At 32.4% G+C, this 21,157-nt stretch overlaps 5 protein-coding genes across 7 annotated transcripts; 4 read left to right on the top strand and 1 right to left on the bottom strand.

Annotated features, from left to right (window-relative positions):
• Window positions 1-1,739: 1,739 nt before the first annotated feature.
• Window positions 1,740-12,698, bottom strand: LOC106661837 (polyglutamine-binding protein 1). 3 transcript variants are annotated; one of them, XM_014385531.2, is made up of 2 exons: window positions 12,200-12,698; window positions 1,740-2,700 (listed from the first exon to the last, which is right to left on the bottom strand). In XM_014385531.2, exon 2 carries the CDS (start codon window positions 2,684-2,686, stop codon window positions 1,820-1,822), a length of 867 nt encoding a protein of 288 aa, XP_014241017.1. In that variant the 5' UTR covers window positions 2,687-2,700; window positions 12,200-12,698; the 3' UTR covers window positions 1,740-1,819. The 3 variants fall into 3 exon arrangements, with proteins under 3 accessions (XP_014241017.1, XP_014241016.1, XP_014241018.1); XM_014385530.2 differs by lacking the exon at window positions 12,200-12,698 and adding an exon at window positions 5,011-5,229; XM_014385532.2 differs by lacking the exon at window positions 12,200-12,698 and adding an exon at window positions 4,594-4,698.
• Window positions 5,953-6,740, top strand: LOC106661838 (oral cancer-overexpressed protein 1 homolog). Its single transcript, XM_014385533.2, has one exon. It carries the CDS (start codon window positions 6,147-6,149, stop codon window positions 6,555-6,557), a length of 411 nt encoding a protein of 136 aa, XP_014241019.1. The 5' UTR covers window positions 5,953-6,146; the 3' UTR covers window positions 6,558-6,740.
• LOC112126106 (methyltransferase-like protein 25) lies at window positions 6,512-10,539 on the top strand. Its single transcript, XM_024225439.1, has 5 exons — window positions 6,512-7,132; window positions 7,611-8,021; window positions 8,080-8,247; window positions 10,227-10,373; window positions 10,434-10,539. The coding sequence occupies exons 1-5, from the start codon at window positions 6,581-6,583 to the stop codon at window positions 10,530-10,532; spliced, it is 1,377 nt and encodes a 458-aa protein (XP_024081207.1). The 5' UTR covers window positions 6,512-6,580; the 3' UTR covers window positions 10,533-10,539.
• Window positions 11,194-14,938, top strand: LOC106661836 (ornithine aminotransferase, mitochondrial). Its single transcript, XM_014385528.2, has 7 exons — window positions 11,194-11,295; window positions 13,051-13,251; window positions 13,322-13,546; window positions 13,651-13,874; window positions 13,947-14,198; window positions 14,382-14,637; window positions 14,695-14,938. Exons 2-7 carry the CDS (start codon window positions 13,071-13,073, stop codon window positions 14,865-14,867), a joined length of 1,311 nt encoding a protein of 436 aa, XP_014241014.1. The 5' UTR covers window positions 11,194-11,295; window positions 13,051-13,070; the 3' UTR covers window positions 14,868-14,938.
• Window positions 14,939-17,473: 2,535 nt separating this feature from the next.
• On the top strand, window positions 17,474-21,146 carry LOC106662004 (ribose-5-phosphate isomerase). Its single transcript, XM_014385799.2, has 7 exons — window positions 17,474-17,853; window positions 17,916-17,976; window positions 20,027-20,142; window positions 20,438-20,571; window positions 20,635-20,776; window positions 20,834-20,936; window positions 20,997-21,146. The coding sequence occupies exons 1-7, from the start codon at window positions 17,734-17,736 to the stop codon at window positions 21,083-21,085; spliced, it is 765 nt and encodes a 254-aa protein (XP_014241285.1). The 5' UTR covers window positions 17,474-17,733; the 3' UTR covers window positions 21,086-21,146.
• Window positions 21,147-21,157: the final 11 nt, after the last annotated feature.

Below are 21,157 nucleotides of genomic sequence, written 5' to 3'. Positions count from 1 at the left end.
CTGACAAGATACTGGCTGTTGTTGAAGAAGGCATGGATCAGATCACGATCATGTCACATCTCAGAGATGGTCGTTTTATTGTTTCGAATGTTCTCCATAATTGATGTAAATTATGATGTCTACCGCTGTTGAGATCAAGCAACAACCTCAACAAGTTAGAAAGGCCTGTTTATGCACTGTAAGGCAGACTTTCAGAAGCTGGTTTAGGTGCGACAAGGCTCGCCATTGGTCCTGAACTTCTGACAAGGCACAGAACAACTCTATTAAGTTTCACAAGAAGTAACGTCAATTAGTCGAAGCAAGGTTGGACTAAAATTTTGTTTTTTGATCAGTCAAGTTTTTTATTTGAGGGGAACAGGAGAGCAATATATACCCTTAACTTTTTTACTCCAGAGAAGTAATGGAGGTGGTGGTTTTCAGGCATTTGTATGGATCTTCATTGAGGGTTCCTAACAGCTGAGGGATACATTGAAGATGTGATCAGAATTTGCTCCCTATATGCCACATTTTATTTTTATGCATGACCATTGACTATAATGCAAGACCCCACACAGTTAGAATCATTGGTAACTACTTGGACCCAAGTTCAATTCAATGTTTGGAGTGCCAAGCATGTAGTCCCCCAACCCTATCGAACACCTTTAGAACGAGTTGTTAACGTGGGTAAAAAGTTGCCCAAATTGCAAGAGGAGGAAATACTCCATACTTGAATTGAATAGTTTTTTCTTTGTTTCCATAGCAACATTTTTGGTAAAATTATTTTACTCGTTTAATTTTTTTATTCATCTATCTTATATTTTTCTTTAAAAATATCCAGTAAACTGCAAAAATAAAGATTATAACGATTGCAAGTATTTACTATAAAAAATAAATAAATAAAATAACAAGGGTGGCCACTTTTTTTGCCTTAGTGTAGTATGCAGGGTGGTGCATTTTTCCACCCACTATACAAAAAACACAATGTAACACCAGCTTTTAAATGGACTATCAAATCACTTTTATCTAGCCATGCCCGCAGTTGTAGTGTATATCAAATCATCATTTACAGAAACTACAGAGTAGTGCAATGTTTCATCAGAAACTTACGTGAGACATTTTTTTGCCTAGCTTAAGTATACCTAACTAGTATGGGTGGTGCATTTTCCACTCACCATAGAAAAAGCATTTGGCATTTTAAATTTAAAAAAAAAAATAGATGGATATATCCGGACAATTACAGGTGACTTTAAGGCTGGTCTCACCCCAGAGCCAACTACATAATTAACGGTATGACTATGGTAGTTGTGTCTGGTTGGCATGATTCATTATTTTGTAGGTTCATATTTTATACCATGGTCCCTTCAAATAATTCATTTCATGGAGAAAACAGCTACTGAGGAAGTTTTCTCCATGAAATGAATTAAACCAATGAGATTTCCTTCTGTCATATATTCATGTTTGTACTTTGTAAGGTCTTATTTGTTTAGACTTAAGAATCAGTTTTGAGCAGCACACTGAACATTAGAATCTTGATTAAAAAAATGGTATTGGAGTGATTATATTGATTCAATTATTGAATTGATGGTTGTACAGATCACTTGCAAAACCAGTTTGTGAATAGAACTATAATTTTCTATAAAAAAGACCAAATTGGTTGTTTAAAAATTTATTTTATTTTGCATGTTATCAATAAATCGCTACTTAGAAAATAATAACATTTCTATAGCTTCATGACAAGCTAATTATGTTAATTAATTATATAAATTATACACAGCAAGTTTCAATAAAATTATAATTATATACATTTACAGTAATGTAATTTATTGTACTTTTTTGGTGATCAGTTTTGGGCAGGTCTGCCAGTTGCAGCGTTAGCTCTAAGAACTGCACCGGGATTCGGATAAGGTCTCATTTGATAGAGCGGCCCAGACGCAGTTACATCAGCTCCTGTTTTTGCTTCATTGCCTCTTTCCAGACCGTCAGACCATTTACCACGGGGTGCTTCGGAATATGCGGCTGGGTCCATGGGATCAAGATCATTGGCTTTATTTTTGGTTCTAAATTTATTTTTCTCCTTTATCAAATCTCTGTCTCTCTCCTTTTCCTTTTCAGGAGGTCTAGGAGCAGTAGCTTCCTCATCATCTTCATCAGCACTTTCTGATTCGTGATCAGACCCATCTGCATCTGTGGCTAACATATGCCTTTCTTCTTTGATCGTAGCTGCTGATTCAGAAACATTTGATTTCGGGTGGTTTGGAGGGAGCCATGAAACCATGTCACTCTGCATATCCCAATAATAATGTCGTCCCGTGCCGGGGTCGTAAATGTCTTTCCAGTTGTTTGGTAGAGGGAATTTTGATAACAGTCTCGCTTGTTTTCTTAAATACCTCGGATCTGGATTCGTTATGCCCTTACCCCACCGTTTCACACAAAAAGAAGAGCATTCGTGATATATATTCCATTTGTTTGGACAGCCTGAATGACCCTTGAAATGTTTATCAGCGCCAGACGAAGGTATGTCATCATGTGTGGAATTCTGAGCACCAAAATTACCAGTATCTCCGCTCGATTTGTAATTACTATCGTAATTTTCAGCAATCACTTCCTCTTCAGCTTCTGTCCTTTGTTTCTTCTCACTCGAACCACGACTGTCATTCACAATGCCTCTTTTTGCCAGTCTAGCTGCTAATGTTGGTGGAAGTGGCATTTTTAAGCCTGAAACTAAACATATAATGCATTAGCACTTATTGGAAAGTTGGTGTGTTACTCATATATCATATGAATAAAAAATATAAAAATACATCCTAAGTATGTTTCAAATTAATTCCCTTTGTATTAAATAGGCAAACTGTTGTCAATCCATCCCTAAACAATCATAGAAGAAAATTGATAAAATGACTATAAGTGAAAACCACACAAAATACACGGTAAAATTCAATTTATTTTATAGTTTTAACAAATTATTTTTAATTACGGAAATTCAGAGAGGACTGCGGTGGCCGAGTTGTTAAGGTGTCCAACTCGTATTTGCCACACTAGCTGTTCTGGGTTCGAATCCCAGCAAAACCCATGACTTTTAATTGAATGATTTGAAAAATATATTGTAAAGTGGTTTGACCCACTTGTCAGACATACCCAATGCGTTGAATGTTACACCCTCCCAGATTACAGAAATAACTTTTGTTATGGAAATTCAGCTCATTGTACTTGATGATTAATTGCTATCTAGAGGGCACATGCTAAATTTTGGTGGTACTATTACTTGGATTTTAAACAGTTATACAAACCTAAAAATGAATAAAACTTTTTCCTTTCAGAAAGTATGCAAGTGCTTGGTAAATATAAGTTCAGTAGAAGGTCATTTTCACTCATTTTGTAAGTTTTTGCTTTGAGGGAGAGGAATCAAACGTTGAAACTAAATTTATATTTTTAGTTTGGCCGTTTCATCAGAAAAGCGAGAGGAAAAAACATGACAGAAAATTATCAGATACCCTGCAAACACCGTAAGAAAATCTCACAATGAAAATATATTGTGTATTAATTAAAAACTTGTTTTACTAGTTTGGTTGTTTTGCCAGTATTCAAAATTACTACTACTTTTCTCTTTAAGAAGGAAAGAATAACAAAGTTTTAGTTAATTAAAAAATCCTTATTTTTGGAAGTCATCAAAGGAAACATCTTCAATTTGAAACTGATAGGTTTTTGCCTAATGTTGAGAGCTCTTAATCTATTGTAATTTTTACAGAGGACGATTAACTTGATGGTGAAGGTTTGACCTGTAAACAAAAGCTTATATTGCACATACATGTACCTTTAGCATTCCAGAAAATAGAGATTAAAATTCTTTCAAATGGAAGGAAATTTCCTAGCTTGACTGTCTAAAATTTTTTGGAAGGAACCATTTTTTAATGCAAGTAATGATTCTATCTAAAAATGATTTTTTACTTGGGAAGGTAAGGAAGAGGTGATAAATAATAAATAAGCATATTGGCTCAGTTGTGCTGCACCTATTTATCTAACTTTTTTTTATTTTCCCCAGGATATCGAATTCTGCCAGACAGTTGATTCAGAGATTAAGTTGGGCATATAACTCTGTGCAGATTTCACAAGTCCTGATGCAATTACAACTCATTCATCTTTCCGAGCAGGTCCCCATCATCGAATCATCATCATAAAACTGGGAAAACCAATCAATAGCTTCATCACCAAATACTGAGGAATTTTTTGCATTTGAACTGAGTTTGTACTCATAAAGTAAAATAGAATGAATTTGGGATACAATACTGACCGTTTGAACACTCAAATAAGTAATTTCAAAGTTTAACACAATCTTTACAAAGAGCGAACATTGGAAACACACAAAGTTGCGTAACAATCAAGCCGATCAAAAATACACTCGAGTCCAAATGAGATTCATGCTGAACCAGCAGTGCTTGAAGTTAGTTCAACTAAACCGCGAGTGAATGACGGTTCAGCATGAGTTCACGAACGGATTCCACATCCCATATATATTTGTTAAATGTAAACAATGTTTGTAAATCCCAGGCCCTGAAGATGATCTCAATAAAGATCGAAGCGTAGGCACGAAAAAGAAAATGTTTTTCTGAAACCTACATCACACCAGACCGCATCTCACGATTTCTGAATAATGAGATTAATTTAAAAAAAAACCGACTTTTTAAAAGAGCTGGTTTAAAACTTGGGACAAGCTGAAACTGAATTAGAAAGGCAAATATAAACAATACAAGTTATCCAGTGGGATTAATATATTGTTCAGTAAACAAATGGGATTGGATTGTTTACTGTATAAAGTGTCCTAACCTTACAATAACAACAACAAATCTTAGGAATTACTTTTCTTCCTATCGAGTTTACAAAAAAAGTAATACAAGATGATACAATTCCTGGGCTTTTTAAAGCAGAAATAGATCTAAATTTACTGTTAAACTTTTCTTTGAATTGTCACTTTTTAAAGAATAGTAAATTGTGTACTACATTGAACCTATGACACCTTATACATACAATATTTACCTATTAAATATCCTTGATTTTCTTAGATCTTCAGACTTAATAGTTTCATGTGTTTCTCAAAAAATATTTAGAGCAATCATTATAACCGGAACATTTCGGCGTGCTAAAACGCTGGATTTCAATCACGAATAAAGTGGTAGAAGGTTATAACCAGAAACGCATTCACAAACTGATATCAAAATAAGTCGTCACAAAACGAGTTCTTACGGAATGTCACTATTATATATTTTTTTAAAAACTAATTGAAAACAACGTGAATATAATTAAATTAACTAAATTTACAAATTATATAATGATAACAAAATTAACTGTCATTTAATTCTATAAGCATATTTTATTTTACGAAAATGCATTCAACGCCTAAGAAAGCCATACTAACTCACTAAAATGTATTTAACCGATAAAATTTTCAAAATCGAGATGTGGATTATAAACGATTTACACATTTCACAATATTACTCCTGGATAATACACATAGGAACCTGGAAGGGTATTGTGAGATCGCTTTTTTGCTATATTCCCTTCACAGTAAAGTAAATCATTTAACATTATCAAAATAAGACTTTTTATGAAAAATAAATAAATACAATCCTTACATTAAAAATTTAAATGTAAAAATATTGGAATTATATTTATTTTGGTTACTAAAAACATATACGTGATAAAAAAATGTTTAAGGTACGAATCATAAGTTGTGTATATGTGTGCAGTTAATATTAATGATAAATTAATAATGGTAAACATGTCTACATTTTGTAATAAGTAGCAACACAATCAGTACAAGGAAAATTTTTGCCTATAAAATAGGAAACTATTACTGATTATAGACAGTTTGTGCATAAGCATAATTATAATATATAAAATTACGTATTATATCGATACTTGAATTGAAGTATTGTTCAGTTATTCAGTGAATGAAAAATGCGAATGACTATGCTTGAAAGTTTGAAACCTTCACTAGTATTGTTTGTGCTGAGGCTGGCTCTGCTGAGCTGAAATTTATTTATGACACTTATGACGTCAAAATTCCAGTTTTGGATTTATACTAGTTGAACAATAAGTAGAAATTGTTTTCATAATTTTTGTTTGCCGTGTGATTTTCTTAAGGATAAGACTCTGATGCGTACAGATTGAATATGTTAGTGGCCGACGAAGAAGAAGACATCAACGATGCTTTCGATTCGATAGCTTTGGGAGAGGAATCGGTGAAAGAGGAGAGTTTTCAAGAAGGCGAAGAAAAAGGGCGAATATGCGGTCTTTCAGAAGGGTATCATCTCGGTTTTCACAGGGGAGCAGAGATCGGAGCTGAACTCGGATATTACTCCGCCTTTACCTCATATTATCTCTCACTTCTACCTGGGCTTAGCGACAAGGTCTCCAACTGCTTGGAAAAGCTCAAGGAAAAGGTCCGTTCCGTACCGACTGAAAACCTGGAATCGTTTGATGTCCACGGTGCCCTAGACGCTTCAAGAGCGCTCTTCAAAAAGAGCTGTGCCCTTCTTAAAATTGATTCGTGTCTACCTGTAAAACAAGATTTTGATACCTGACCTATTTGATTAGCCATTTGAAAATGGAATGCCTTAAGACCAAAATTGACTCACTGATTTTGTACTTAACACCTTGGCAGGCACTTATCAGCTCGCACATGGTTTCATTTCTAACTCAGAACCTTTGGTCGAAACACATTCCTCAAAGTATAAGACAGGAATTCGAAACACTCTGCCCAGTCGACTGCCATGCAATATTTTACAGTGATAGTAGAGTTGAAAATAAAGAAATTTATAAATTCATCTCCGAAGCAGAAGAAAAGTCCAAAAACGATTTCATAATGGGTGTGAACGAGTTAAAAGATAAAATTAAAACTTGGGGCTTCAACGATTTCAAGAAGTTAGAGTGCGGGATGCAGTTTATGTCGAGTAAAAAAAACCATGAAGTTGAAGTAATGAGCGAGATTGTCGCAGCAATGGCTTCTGTAACTGATTCAAAACTTATCGTTGATGTCGGCGATGGTAAAGGGTACTTGAGCTCAATACTGAACCTGGAGTATGACATAAACGTACTGGGTATCGATGCCTCTTCAGTGAACACCACAGGGGCTACGAAGCGTGTTCAAAAAATGAAAGTGAGTTTGTGTAATATTATGTAACACAAGAATACAGAGATATCTTATTCATGTATAAATTATAAATATAAACATCTATCAATGAATAGTGTTGATTTTGATGCTGGAAACATACTATTAAAATTTAGTTTTAGTAATTGTTTAATGCATTCAGTTATAACATCAATAAGTAATAACAAAATGCCTTATAGCTTGAAGTAATAAAATTATTTTTCAACTTTATGATATATTTCTACTGTGACAATGTACTAAAGTCTCAAGATCCTCCGGTAATGATGTTTCGTCTTGACTTTTCTATAAAGATTGTAGTAAAAAACACCAATTTCAATATGTTAATGTTAAATGTGGTTTATTTTAATAATAGTAAGAACTTAAGGGAGTATGAAAATTATTTTGATCAGTGCTGAACAAATTTGACCTTTGTTAATTAATACAATCAATTTTGAGCTGTACTATTGATTTGTATTTGTTATTTCAGAAGCAGTGGAATGGTATTAAAAAAAATATGAAAATCATCACAACTCAAATGTGCTCAGAGGAAGAAAGGAAAAGTACAAGCCGTTACCACTGTCACACAAAATACATCGACATCGATACGGACATCAAGAAGTTAGTCCTCGATGAATTTTCTCCTGACATCACCTCATCGTACGGCCTGGTCGGGCTCCACACGTGTGGAAAACTTTCGCCTGTTTGCCTTAAACAATTTGCGAACAATAGCAGTTGTTCGTTTTTAATAAATGTAGGCTGTTGTTATCATTTGTTGGACGAAGGGGATTCCGGTGATTTTCCAATGAGTGAATATTTAAAAAATGCCAATTTTAAGTTGGGACGGAATGCAAGAATGTTATCTTTGCAAGCCCCCGCTCGGATATCTTCATCTAAAAATGTAATGGTAATTTTTTAAAGAAATCTTCCAGCCCTTTTACAACTTTTCTTGTTAACAGATAAAAACCGAGAGCGTTATGTTTAGAGCTGTTCTTGAAAAACTGTTAATGGAAAAAACTTCTTACACTGGCCATCCTCAAGTGGAAATCGGGAGAATCAGTTCTAAATGCAAGAACTTTGTTGAGTACATTCGGAAAGCTATATCAAAAACTCCATTTGAAATAAATGTAAGTTTGAACTATTCAGATTTTAAAGATACAACCAGTGTACATAGTTTAAACATTCAAATACATTATTAAACATAATTATTAATTTTTTCTCAATCAACCTGACATTTCTCGTCATAGGCATATTCTTGGTGATAGTAACGAATAAGATACTTTTCACCAATTAATTTTTTTTCTGTTTTCCAAGTTAGCCAGAAGAAATAATGTGCACAAAATGAGTTTAACTTCTGTTTCTATTAACTTTTATTTTTTCTCTAGATAGGAATTTAATTATTTCAAATAGCAAGGTATTGATCAATGTACATTTCTTAAAAGGTTTTTTTTTGACACTGAATTCGATAGCGCAGCCGCCCTGAAGTTTTTGCAAAAATATTTTCAGAACACTGTTTTTAAATAAACAAAATCTTGTACTTCTTCAACCAATGGACTATTTATTTATTGTTTTAATTGATAGTAAATTAACTGCTCATGGTACTGAAAATTTTTTTCAAAACAATTTCTTCAATTAACATTGATTAACAGGACACTGGATATAGCTCATCATTCAGCCTGTTGCAAATTTTTGTGTTAAAGAAATGTTTGAGAGACAGGCCTAGATAAAAATTGATTTGTTGGCTTTTGCGGCTTTTGAATAATCCCCAAAAAATCGAAATGTTTTATTCCATAGTAATTCACTTAAATTAAAAATTTATTATTTTTATCTAAGGCCTTGGTTGAGATAAAAATGTTAGTGTCAGGAGTGGGATTCAAACCCACGACCTTTGGCTCAATACGCCGCTGCTCTAACCACTTGGGTTATCATGACTTCTAGAAAACTGTCTTTTTCCTAGAATAATCACGTCAGCGATCAAGTGGTTAGAGCAGTGGCATATTGAGCCAAAGGTCGTGGGTTCGAATCCCACTCATGACACTAAGTTTCTCAACCGCGAACTTAGATTAGCCAGCCTCTTTATGACCAGTATTAGTCTATTATGCATCTCCAGTTTTTTTTATTTAGAGCTTCTGATTAAGCTTGAGGCTTTTTACCAGACCACAAAGCTTTTTCAAGGGCTTCCTTGATTATTCTTCAGACCCTGACTTTTCTTCTCCCAGGATTAGGAACCTCAGTTTACATAGGTCTTTGCAATTTACACCAAAAATGTTCTGCTGTTTCTGCTTCTTCTTGGCCATATCTGTACAGGCTTGTTTCTGCCACTCTGAGTACCTTAGATAAATAGAATAATTAATTGAAATAATTAATATGGTCAGTTATGACTGCTGAACATATATGGATTAAATTAAAAAACTTTAGTTTTTACAGACCGATTTATTGAGCAAATTGTAAAAATGTGTCATAATGTACAAGAAAAAGTGGACATGATTCTGCTGCTTGGAAAAATAGACTTGTTAATCTACGGTGTTTGAGGAAATTGTGCTAAAAAATTTCTTTTAGTTCATGAGCAATTGATGTACTAAAAGTTTATTCGAAAAAAGTATTTGGAAAAATTTGTGTGTGTGAATAATGAGAAAAGGTTGCTCCAAATTAAAAATTGTTTGCACCATTGAATTCAGCATCACAAAACCTTATAGAAAATGCACATTGAATACTACGTTGCAATTTGAAATAGATACGTTCCTATCTATTTTCTGTTATCCAAGTGAGTTAGACTCACTCTCACTTAGGCGAACAGAAGTTAAAATCACTTTGTATATTGATGGTATAGTATAGGCCAGGGGCACATGAAAAAAAGGCCAGAGACCAGTGGGAATCGAACCCACAACTATAGATTCCCCAAAAATTGGAGGTTCAATGGCATAATTTCAAGAAAAGATAGAGTGGGGAGATAAATGATCAAATAGTGAATAACATAAATTTCATACTCGTATTAAAGTTAAATTAATTTATTTAATATTATCAGATTTTTTAAAAGGGCAGATGTTTATAAATTTTAAGTTCCGTCGCATTTTATAAATAAGCTACTTGTTTTCATATTTTTTAGATGAGTGATGAAGAAATTAATTATTACTTGTCATCGCAGTTACACTTGGAATTAAGGCTGCAATTTTATTTTATGGTCCGAGTGTTTCTCGCCCCCGTGATTGAAAAAATAATCCTATACGATAGACTATTATACCTAAAAGAGCAGGTCATTTGACTAAAAATTATCGTTAATTATTACATTTATTTATATTTATTTGTTTTACAGGGACTGGAAGAATCTTATTTAGTGGAGTTGTTTGATCCTGTAATTTCACCAAGATGTTATGGGATAATAGCAAAAAGGGTTAATAAAAACAAATCATAAAAATCTATAAATAAGTTTTTAATTAAATATATGAATCACTTGTCTAAAAAAAATAATTTATTGTGTTCTGTTATTGTTCAGGACTTGTTTATTGGATGATCAATTAAAATTTTATACTGAAAAATTGAATTTGTATAATAGGAAATAAAATATTTGATTTTTGATATTTTATATATTTATTTTTATATGTTATAGTTTATGCATTATATTACAGCTAACATTATTTTCAACAGTATGTAGTTTTCACAGATAAATTATTGTAATCTAATATGAAACTATCACTTTTCCAGACATTACTATTATAAATAAAATAACAAATATTGACTTAATGTATTTTTTAACCTGTGAACCAACGCATAATAGTTTTAATCAGTAACATTTCATAGTCTGCTTATAAACTGAAAATATTTTATTTCCATTTGTTTTTTCGTGTTATTACTGTTTAATTTCATTTACAGTTTAATAAACAATTAAAAAAACTTGTAAATAATGGAAAACAAAGCAATATTAAGGTCAAACATTGTTATCGACTGATGCCAAACAATTTATGTTGATATTTGAATAGTTCATTTTAGTTGTAGCATGATATGGACTTCTAGATTAAAAAAAATGACCTCCATCACCTAATCTCTTGATCATTATCTAATTGACTATAAATAGACAATAATCTACAAAATAACAATCATATTCTAGTAGTTTCGTGGTGAGAGTTGAAACATTATCTTAGAAGGCAAGGTTGAAAGAAGACAAAGTTTTTACAGAGGTAGTTGAACTTTCACATATAAACAATACTTTTCTTTAAACTAACAATTTATTTTTCAAAATAAGAAATGTTCTATGTGTATTCATAAGTATTTTAAATAAAATTTTTGAAATACAAACATATGGTGGTTAATCTAATAGATTTCAACAGATCCAAATTTTATTTGATAATATTACCAATTATTTTTTCATCTTTCAGTGATTAATCAGAATTTTCTGAATATTCGATCAATATCTGTGGTATTAAAGTTTCTAGGAATATGTTAAAATAATTTTTTGATATAGATTGGCAGATTATATTAAAAACAATCAACTTTAAAAGGTAGAAATACAAGAGAGAAAGAGTAAAGACAGAAATCACTCGTAACATTTGTTAATAGGAAGACGGCAGATGAAAAACTTCAAAAATATTTTCCAAATAATCAAATGCTTGTATAATTACAACGAATATCATTGTTGATGGTTCTCCGAGCCTTTAGTTTATGTGTTTTCCATTTTTAACAGTTAAAATTTTGTTAAATTTATCTCAGATGTTTTCCTCTTTAAAAGAAAAATTATATAAAAAATTATTTTTGTTACAATAGTTGTTTTTATATAAAACGATATGGTGTATAGATGACAAAATGGAAAATGATTTGTTTTCAGTGAGTACTTATTTTAATCGTTTAGTTATATTTCAACGATAAATTTGTCTAATAAACAAATGAAAATAAACTATATTAAAATTTATCAGCATTATCTGACTATATACATATATATTGAGTAAATAATCATAAGTTTACTATAAACCTGCTACTAAACAATATTTTTTATCCAATTAATAAATAGTGATAGTAAAATATTGATATATATTTATAGCAAGAAGGTATGAACAATTTTGTTATAGGTTTATGTTGAACTTATACCTCAAAATGCCCTTTTTCAGGTTTCCAAGCTTGATAAATCTAAATTATAAATTTGTGAGTTGTTTACAACACGAAAGCAATGATATTTCATAAATTTTATGAAAATACACATGTTATGGAATTAATACATATGCAAAGTTAATGTCCATGTCTTTTTCCCATTGCTACCCTGATTTAATTTTTACGATCAACTATAACATACATTGTGCAAATATTATATCTATTATTTAGGTTTATTTGTGGCAAGTACCATATAAAGGTATGCCAGTTTTACTGTTTAGTCAGTTCAAAATGCTTTTTCTTCTTCTTTTGTTAATTGATTTAAACCAATGTAGCCTATAAAAGTTCAGTACAGAGCAGACAGCAGCATAACAAGAGGTGTTTGTCGTCTATTTATAAAGTGTACATTCGCCTTATATTGGCTATTATTTTTATTTATTTTTTACGTTTTCTGATTGTTAAAATAATAACATATGAAATCTTTTGGTTGCTTCATCAATAGTAATTTGCATGTTCAACTTTGATTAATTTCTTCATTTATTTTTGTAACTAGTTTTAATTATATTAGTAGGTAGTTATTTTATTTAATAGTATTTATTTCTCATAAATTTTTATTACGGATTATTTAGACTAACTCTAATTTAAGCGTTATTTTGTAACAGAGAAGTCGACGGACCTTTTCTTCCCTGTCTCAAGGCTTTAACTTTTAATCATTTTGAACTTTAAATTTAAAAAAAGTTACTAATCTATGTAAAAGTCTTCTTTTGCAAATTTTAATTTTGGTTTAAATTAATTTTTGTATTCTTCTTTTCTTTGGGTTGATTGGATTGTGTATGAGTTTTTTTTTCCAGGCAGGTAACAAGGGTATAAAATGGCAGCATTTAAGAAGTCCTATGTTTTATTAAGAACTTTACAAAAAAATGGGACACCAAATTTGAAAACCTCGTTTGTAAGTCGACGCACTCAATCATGTGACAGGTACATGGCATTAGAAAAGAAACATTGCGCTAATATTTATGATTCTATGAAGGTTGTCATATGCCGTGGACAAGGTTTTTCTTTTATTTTTTATACCATAGTTGTATAAAATATTATATAAATTTGATCGCACACCGTGTCTAGGGACGAAAGTTTGGGACGTCGACGGAAATGAATACCTAGATTTCCTGGCTGGTTATGCTGCGGTAAATACAGGGCATTGCCATCCTAAAATCCTACAATGCCTAAGAGAACAAGCTGGCACTTTAACGCATACTTCAAGGGCCGTATACAATTCAGAGTTACCGCAGTTTGCCGAGTATATCACCCGTTATTTTAACTATGACAAAGTCATACCTATGAACACAGGTCAGTTATACAATATATTTATGGTGAAGTATGAACTAATGTATTAAATATAAATATCCTTGGGATCAGAGGGGGTGATTATTTATAATATTATAACTTTTCAGGAGTTGAGGGAGGAGATACAGCAATAAAGATTGCAAGGAGATGGGGCTATTTGACAAAAGGTATCCCTGAAAATCAGGCAATTGTTGTGATGGTTACGTCAAACTTTTGGGGAAGATCATTAGCTGCACTTTCCTCGTCGACGAACCCAGCCGTTTATGAGCATTTTGGCCCTTTTATGCCAGGCTTTGGACTCGTCCCTTTTAACAATATCGAAGCTTTGGAGGTAAATTTCTTTAAAACAAATCTAAAAAGACATTTATGAAATTATCTAAAAACTGAATATATTTTTGTACAGGAGGCCTTTTGTAACCCGAATGTATGTGCATTCATGGTTGAACCGATACTCGGAGAGGGTGGCGTGGTTGTCCCGTGTGACAGGTACTTGGCACAAGTTAGAAGCCTCTGCACAGAAAAAAATGTCCTCTGGATTGCAGATGAAGTGCAAACCGGGCTGGGAAGAACTGGCCAGTTGTTGGCTGTTGACCATGACTGTGTAAGGCCAGACATCCTCATTTTAGGAAAGGGCCTTGCCGGCGGCTTTCTACCTGTAAGCACACGCCATTTTTTTAATATAATTTTTTTGCAGGCAAAATTGTGTTTTCATAACTAGGTTTATTAAAATTTAATCTGTACTCTTTCCTGTTAAAAAGAAATATCTTATTGTTTGGAACTATTTTGTGTAAATTTCTTGGGAACTCATGTTTTATGATGAAATGTTTGTGCTGTTGAGATGTCTGCAGTGCTTGCCAATGATGATGTGATGTGTCATATGACACCCGGCGTCCACGGTTCTACCTTCGGTGGGAACCCACTCGCCTCAAAAGTTGCCGTCAAGACGCTGGAGGTAATACAAGAGGAATGCCTGGCCGAAAATGCAAAAAAGATGGGCGAAAGATTCAGAGAGGACCTAGTTTGTAAAGTGCCCAAAGATGTCGTGACCCAGATTAGAGGAAGAGGGCTGATGAATGCCATTTCAGTCAATACAGGTAAAGATAGCAAATAGACAGCATGTTTTTGTAAGTTTGACGATGCACCTTTTTCAGAATGTGGGAAAGCTTCTGAGTTTACGGCGCGAATGAGAGCTCTCGGTCTCATGGCCAAAGCCAACGATGATGTTACAATTCGTCTTACCCCTCCATTGACTATAACTGAAGAGGAAATCTGTAAAGCTGTTGATATTATTGCAGAAGTGGTCCACAGCATGAAAAAAAACTGAGCCAAAAACCATTATAAAAACAAGATAATTTTATACCTTTTAATGATTTCTATTGATATATAATAATTTATTGTTTATAATAATTTATTATTTATTGATATAATTTATTGCTATAATATTTGATAATTAATTTTTTTATTAATAAATTCTGAATGTGAACACATTACTTAAATTATTTAATCCTCCTTTATAATTTCAACATTACTAAAGAAATTTTTATATATTTGTTTTAACAAAAAAAGTAACATTAGAATAATTAAAAATTAAAATATAATTGAGCTTTTTTCATTTAATGGATATTAGATTAAAAGAAGAATTGTACAATTTTTTGTAAATAATTTTATTTTACAATTGAATAAAAATAGAACTGTATTGTTGCAAATCAATAAATAATTATTAAAGTTTTTATGCATTTATCCAAGATCTTCTTTAAACTAAAATAAAAAAAGTATTCTTCTTTCAACATTTTCAATCCTTTAGTATTTGATACTCCTACAAAAGTAACAGAGATGAACAGGGTACTTTTAAACTTTGAAGAATTAATGAATTCTTCAATTTTTCACAAAAGTTGATCTTCATCAGTCATATGAACATCATCAGTCATACAAGCAGGTCTGCCTCCATTCTTCACTACTCGAGGTTGAGGTTGAGAGTCGTATGGCATTTGTGTATGCAGAAGAAGTCTTCATCTATCATGAAGATCTCTTTTAAACTTTGTGGAAACAATGGTTGTGCCAAATGTTCAATTTTTTCAGAAGTTGAGAGTCCATCAGTAGTCAGTGAGACACACAAGCAGGTATGCTGACGCAACATAATTCTGCTTTGAACTGTGAAAATTGACAATCTCTCAATATCTTCAACTCTCAAGTAGGTCCTCAGTAGTCAGGAAGACACCTTTGGAATTTTCAAGAAAATCTCTTAAATCCTTTAATTCTTCCAGAAATTGTGAGAATCAGTGGTTTTTGGGTTGTTAAGCAAATCTTTAGGTAAAACATGATCCACTTTGAACTGTGAAAATCATTGATTTCTGAACTTCTTCAGCGCACAAGCAAGTTTTCAGCTGACAGGAAGATCTCTTTTAAACTTTGTAGAAAGAACGATAGTGCCAAATGTTCAATTTTTTCAGAAGTTGAGAGTCCATCAGTAGTCATTGAGTCACCCAAGCAGTCTGCTGATGTAACAAAGATCCACTTTGACCTGTGAAAATCAATGATTTTTCAATTTCTTAAACACACAAGCAAGTCTTCAGCTGTCAAATAGATCCTTTTAATTTTAAAAACTATGTGTAGAGATTAGTGACCGTTAATTGATAGTTATTCAGATATCGTGAGATGCGGTCGGGAGTGATGTAGGTTTCAGAAAAATTCGTAAATTTTTCCAGAAGTTGTGAGTACATCCATGATTTTTGTGTTGTTAAGCAGATCTTCAATTACAACGAAGATCTGCTTTGAACTGTGAAAATAGACAATCTCTCAATTCTTCAATCCACAAGCAAGTCTTCAGCAGTCATGAAGATCTCTTTTGAAATTTGGAGAAACAAATCTCTGAAATTCTTCAATTCTTCCAAAAGTCGTGTGCATCAATGGTTTTTGTGTCATTAAGCAGATCTTCAGCGACGACAAAGATTTGCTTTGAACTGTGAAAATCGATGATCTCTCAACTTTTTCAATTTTTCCAGAAGTTGTGAGTACATCAATGGTTTTTGGGTTTCAAGCAGATCTTTATCTACAACAAAGATCTGCTTTGAACTAAGAAAGTCGAAGATCTCTAATCTTTTTAAACTTACAAGCAAGTCTTCAGTCACAAAGACTGCTTTTGAAATTTGAAAAATCTATGATCTCTCAAATTATTCTCACCTTTCCAGAATTTGTGATTATATCAATGGTTTTTGGATTGTTAAGCAGATATTCAGCTACGACAAAAATCTGCTTTAAACTGTGAAAATCAACGATTTCTCAATTTCTTCAACACACAAGCAAGTCTTCAGCAGCCAGGAATATCTCTTTTAAACTATGTAGAAACAAGAGTCCATCTTTCTGGTCTTCGACAACAGATGATGGTCTAAATTTGGAGAAAATTAGCTCTTGATTTTGTCAGTTCCTGTTCCAGTACTCGACTTGGATGAACACCACAAATAAATATTTTAAATGGACTTTTTTTGTAAGTTCTTTTCTTAGTGACTTCGCCATTTATATAGGCAAGTATCCTTTTTGCATATAGTACAATTTTTATGTAATATGTTACACAACTTGAGAGTTAAACTAGGCAATTTGCTAATAGAACAGACTTGTTTCCATAGAACAAATTATAATAAACGGCCGGGGATTTATATGCCACATTATATAATGTAATAATAAAGTAAATTTAAAACAAATAGTATGAACTTTATGCCGCCATTCAATTCGGCAGAGCATGGAAGATCGATTTACAACGATCGAGATACAAATATATTTCGATGGATATAAATTATAAACCCAGAAGCTCGTTACAAAAGTAGCATAACCATTAACATAATGGATATTAATGGACAATAAAATTGTAATTCATTAAAGCAGAAGATATATTTTATTGTTTTCTGTGTTTTTTTCCATGTAGCAGTTGGTCCAATGTATGCCTAGGTCGGAATTCGAACCTTTCGTAAGGTTCAAATAGTTATGGTTTAATTTAACGGTTTAATAAAAACTTTCCATATAATTACGATTTAATTGGTTTTATCCGATTATATACGGGTATTTTTATCTTTCAGTGTTTTTTTTAGTATTTAAGAGCGATTATTTTCCGTTCATAAAAACAAGAGATAATAGAAGTTACGATTAGATTAATTTCCAGGATCGGATACGTAATTTATTTTTGTCCTTTAGTTTATATGATAATTAGGAGGGCAGTACCATTTCTCAAGTACAGGTCGTTGGTTTGTAGAACCATGTCGAATTTGGATCTGGCTAAGAAGAAAGCTGCTTATCAAGCAGTCGATGATTTTGTCCAGGTATTTTCTGCCTTAAATGCCATAAATATGAATGAATAATTCAATTGGGTTTTATTTTTAAGGATGGAACAAAACTCGGTGTCGGGAGTGGATCGACTATAGTGTACGCTGTGGAACGCCTGGGTATTTTATACAGTCATCGATAAATTTCGCTTTAATGTTACTCATGCTGTGTCTAATTCTGTGCAAAAGTTATTTTTTGCTGCTAGGTAGAATGGAATTTGCCGATTAATAAACAACTATTTTTTTTTATACAGTTTTTTCTTAGAAAGGAACGCTGTCGAAGGCCAATTTTTTTTAGAGGAATGATTATTTTTCCCCTTTCTTGATATTGATATCAATTTTATGGGGAGAGGACCATGCACAGTTTTTTTCGTTCTCAATTTTTTCATTATATTTTTAAATTCACAATGTTTTAATTAGAAAATTTAGTTCAAAACATTTCTTTATCAATTAGAAACCGTATTTACACTAATTAAACAAAATTTTACATTCATTTTTTAAAATTCCAGCATATTTAAAAATTTAAATTGTTTTATAATTTTTATGTAGTGTGATTGAGATGAAAAATTAGCATCACAGGTGGGACTCGACCCCACAACCCATTGCTTTTCGTCTCAACCACATTACGTAATAAACATATAAATCAATTTAAATAATTATTTTGGTTAACTAGGACCAACTAACTCTAGTCCTCTTTGTTTATGTTGATTTTGTCTGATTGATAATAGTTTGTAATAAGTGCCATTTATTTATCTACCTATTTATTAATTGAAAACGTGCTCAGTATAAGAAATGTTGAAAAGAATGAAAAAATATTTATACATGTTGAAAAGAAAAAACAATTTTAAGACTGACACTGTAAGTTGGAAAAGAAAGTTGATTTTTGATTTTCACTTACACACATGAGCAATTATAAAATATTATAGTTTATGCATCTGTTGTAGAGCCCTGAGAAAAGTGAAATAAAACACTGAACATTTCATTTCATAGTTTCAATACCAGAACATTCTTGGGACCACATCCCCGATCCTACCAAATATATTGTTAGGACCGACTTAAACACATGGATTAATATTTCAAAAAATTTCCTTCCTAGTATTTTGTATGCATCAAGTTAAAAATTACAGTGTACTTTTTATATATACCGTACACTTGTCAATATTTTTCACCTCATCTATGGTGCCTGAAAGTTGAAGAATTGCTTGCAAGTGGATTACAGAGGGATGCTATGCAGTCCTGGGGGAAAAACGCCAGGGGAAAATTCGAAGAAACCCTCTGTGACAGGGTTAAAAAGCACAGATGAATGGTGTAAATCCACTGGTTTAGGGATTAACCCTAATAAGTTTCAGTCGCTTTTCGAAAAAAAAAAAAAATGGATCGTACGAGGCAGATAGAACTCAATAATACTATTATAGACATGAAGAAAGAGGCCAAATATCTAGGTGTCACACTAGACAAAACTGACATTTAAGGAACATATCGGCCCTGCTATCAAGAAAGTGGCACAGACGTCAGTTTAGAAGAATAGCGGGAAAAAATTGGTGATGCAGATCAGAAACCCTGCTTTGAACATATACCGTGATGGTGAGATCTATTCTCACATATGGCGCCATAAGCCTGGTCTGATAAAGTACAACAAATAACAAAAATTCAGAGACTTGTATACAACTGTATAAAGACCATCTGATACTCGTGTCCCCAAGAGATGACATTAATAGGATGTTTGAATTTAATCAAAATTTCCAAATAAACTAGATATCAAAATTGAAACCATAAACCAAGCTGAACCGCCTCCGAATGACCCTTTTCCGTCAGTGTTGTATTGGCTGTAGTGATCTACAGCTACTCGATAAATTCAAAGACAACTGTCTGTAATACTTTTGTTAAATTTACATTGTGGGGATTTTAAAACAAATTAGGAATTAATCAAGCGAGTTTGCCTCATAATGGCAACAAAAACAAATACTTTTTGTCTAATTTACATAATTTTCAAAGCAATAAAACAAAATGTAAAGCCACAACATTGTCAAATTAAAAAATAAATCAAAATTTCAGTGCCACATTTATTTTCCCCTTGGAGCAAAGTAGAAATATTTAGCATGTTATGAAAATATTTAAAAAAAGTTAATATGTTGATTATTTATAAACCTTTTTTGATTGTATGTTACAGTACAGAAAGTGAAAGATGAGGGCATCAAAGTCGTCTGTGTACCCACATCGTTTCAAGCACATCAACTAATCGTACAGAATAATTTGGTCCTTGGAAGCTTGGAAACATACCCTGAAGTAAATATACAATTAAAATTGTAGTGCAATTTTTCCACCCCAAATCCTGTTAACACGTCTGCAGTTGACCTTCAGAGGTGCCGATGTTCCAACCATCTGGGTTATATGTAGGTCATATAATGCATACGAATATTTATTTTTAACAGATTTGTCGCCCAGGAGGGTGAAAATAAAAATTCCAGCCAGGAATGTATTAATCATATACCATATAACATTAATTTTGTAAATGTAAACTGATAAAGTATAGATAGTTTTAGACATTAATATTTAGTAAGTTAATTTAAGTTTTTGTTAGTTGGATGTTGCCATTGACGGAGCAGATGAAGTCGATGAAAAATTTACTCTCATCAAAGGTGGTGGAGGTTGTCAGACACAAGAGAAAATTGTGGCATCTTGTGCCAAAAGGATGGTTGTTGTTGGTGACTACACGTGAGTTGTTTTTTTTTTCAAAATACTTTATCTTTAAAAATTAATTATACGATAGACTTATAGGAAAAATTCTATGAAGCTTGGTGAACAATATAAAAAAGGTATTCCAATTGAAGTGATCCCTCTCGCTCATGTGCCAGTCGCAAGGAAACTTGAAAAGAAATTCGGTGGCAAAACTGAATTGAGAATGGCAAAAATGAAAATGGTGTGTTACTTAAGTTAAGTGTATTGTAAAGTATATTAATTTTTTCTAATATTCCAGGGTCCGGTTGTGACAGACAATGGCAATTTCATAATAGACTGGCATTTTCCAGATGGCAATACAGACTGGGAAAAAGTCAATAAAGAAATTACATTGTTCCCAGGTGGGCTTTCACGCCTACGCACAAAATTTACCACGTTTTTAACATATTCGTTTCTTTTAGGAGTTGTCGAAACTGGACTTTTTGTAGAGATGGCCGACATTGCTTACTTCGGCCAAGCGGATGGAACAGTGAAAATTCGCAAAAAATGATTTGTTTACAATTTATATTTGTATAATAACAATAAATGATTTTTGATAATTCGTTATAATATTTTTTGGTAT

Source organism: Cimex lectularius, unplaced genomic scaffold (assembly GCF_000648675.2).
Source record: "Cimex lectularius strain Harlan isolate CLEC.00 unplaced genomic scaffold, Clec_2.1 scaffold34, whole genome shotgun sequence".
Classification (NCBI taxonomy): domain Eukaryota; kingdom Metazoa; phylum Arthropoda; class Insecta; order Hemiptera; family Cimicidae; genus Cimex; species Cimex lectularius.
The sequence above is the reverse complement of the archived record's forward strand: the minus strand, read 5'-3'. Positions and strand labels throughout refer to the sequence as shown.

Bases quoted from the DNA above. Each gene is read 5' to 3' on its own strand.
- LOC106661837 (XM_014385531.2), bottom strand. From the start codon at position 2,686: ATGCCACTTCCACCAACATTAGCAGCTAGACTGGCAAAAAGAGGCATT.
- LOC106661836 (XM_014385528.2), top strand. From the start codon at position 13,071: ATGGCAGCATTTAAGAAGTCCTATGTTTTATTAAGAACTTTACAAAAA. The intron at 13,252-13,321 runs GTTTTTCTTTTA...CACCGTGTCTAG, and splicing joins TGTCATATGCCGTGGACAAG to GGACGAAAGTTTGGGACGTC. The intron at 13,547-13,650 runs GTCAGTTATACA...ATAACTTTTCAG, and splicing joins AGTCATACCTATGAACACAG to GAGTTGAGGGAGGAGATACA.
- LOC106661838 (XM_014385533.2), top strand. From the start codon at position 6,147: ATGTTAGTGGCCGACGAAGAAGAAGACATCAACGATGCTTTCGATTCG.
- LOC106662004 (XM_014385799.2), top strand. From the start codon at position 17,734: ATGATAATTAGGAGGGCAGTACCATTTCTCAAGTACAGGTCGTTGGTT. The intron at 17,854-17,915 runs GTATTTTCTGCC...TTTATTTTTAAG, and splicing joins CAGTCGATGATTTTGTCCAG to GATGGAACAAAACTCGGTGT. The intron at 20,143-20,437 runs GTAAATATACAA...AGTTTTTGTTAG, and splicing joins GCTTGGAAACATACCCTGAA to TTGGATGTTGCCATTGACGG.
- LOC112126106 (XM_024225439.1), top strand. From the start codon at position 6,581: ATGGAATGCCTTAAGACCAAAATTGACTCACTGATTTTGTACTTAACA. The intron at 8,022-8,079 runs GTAATGGTAATT...TCTTGTTAACAG, and splicing joins GGATATCTTCATCTAAAAAT to ATAAAAACCGAGAGCGTTAT. The intron at 10,374-10,433 runs GTCATTTGACTA...TTTGTTTTACAG, and splicing joins TATTATACCTAAAAGAGCAG to GGACTGGAAGAATCTTATTT.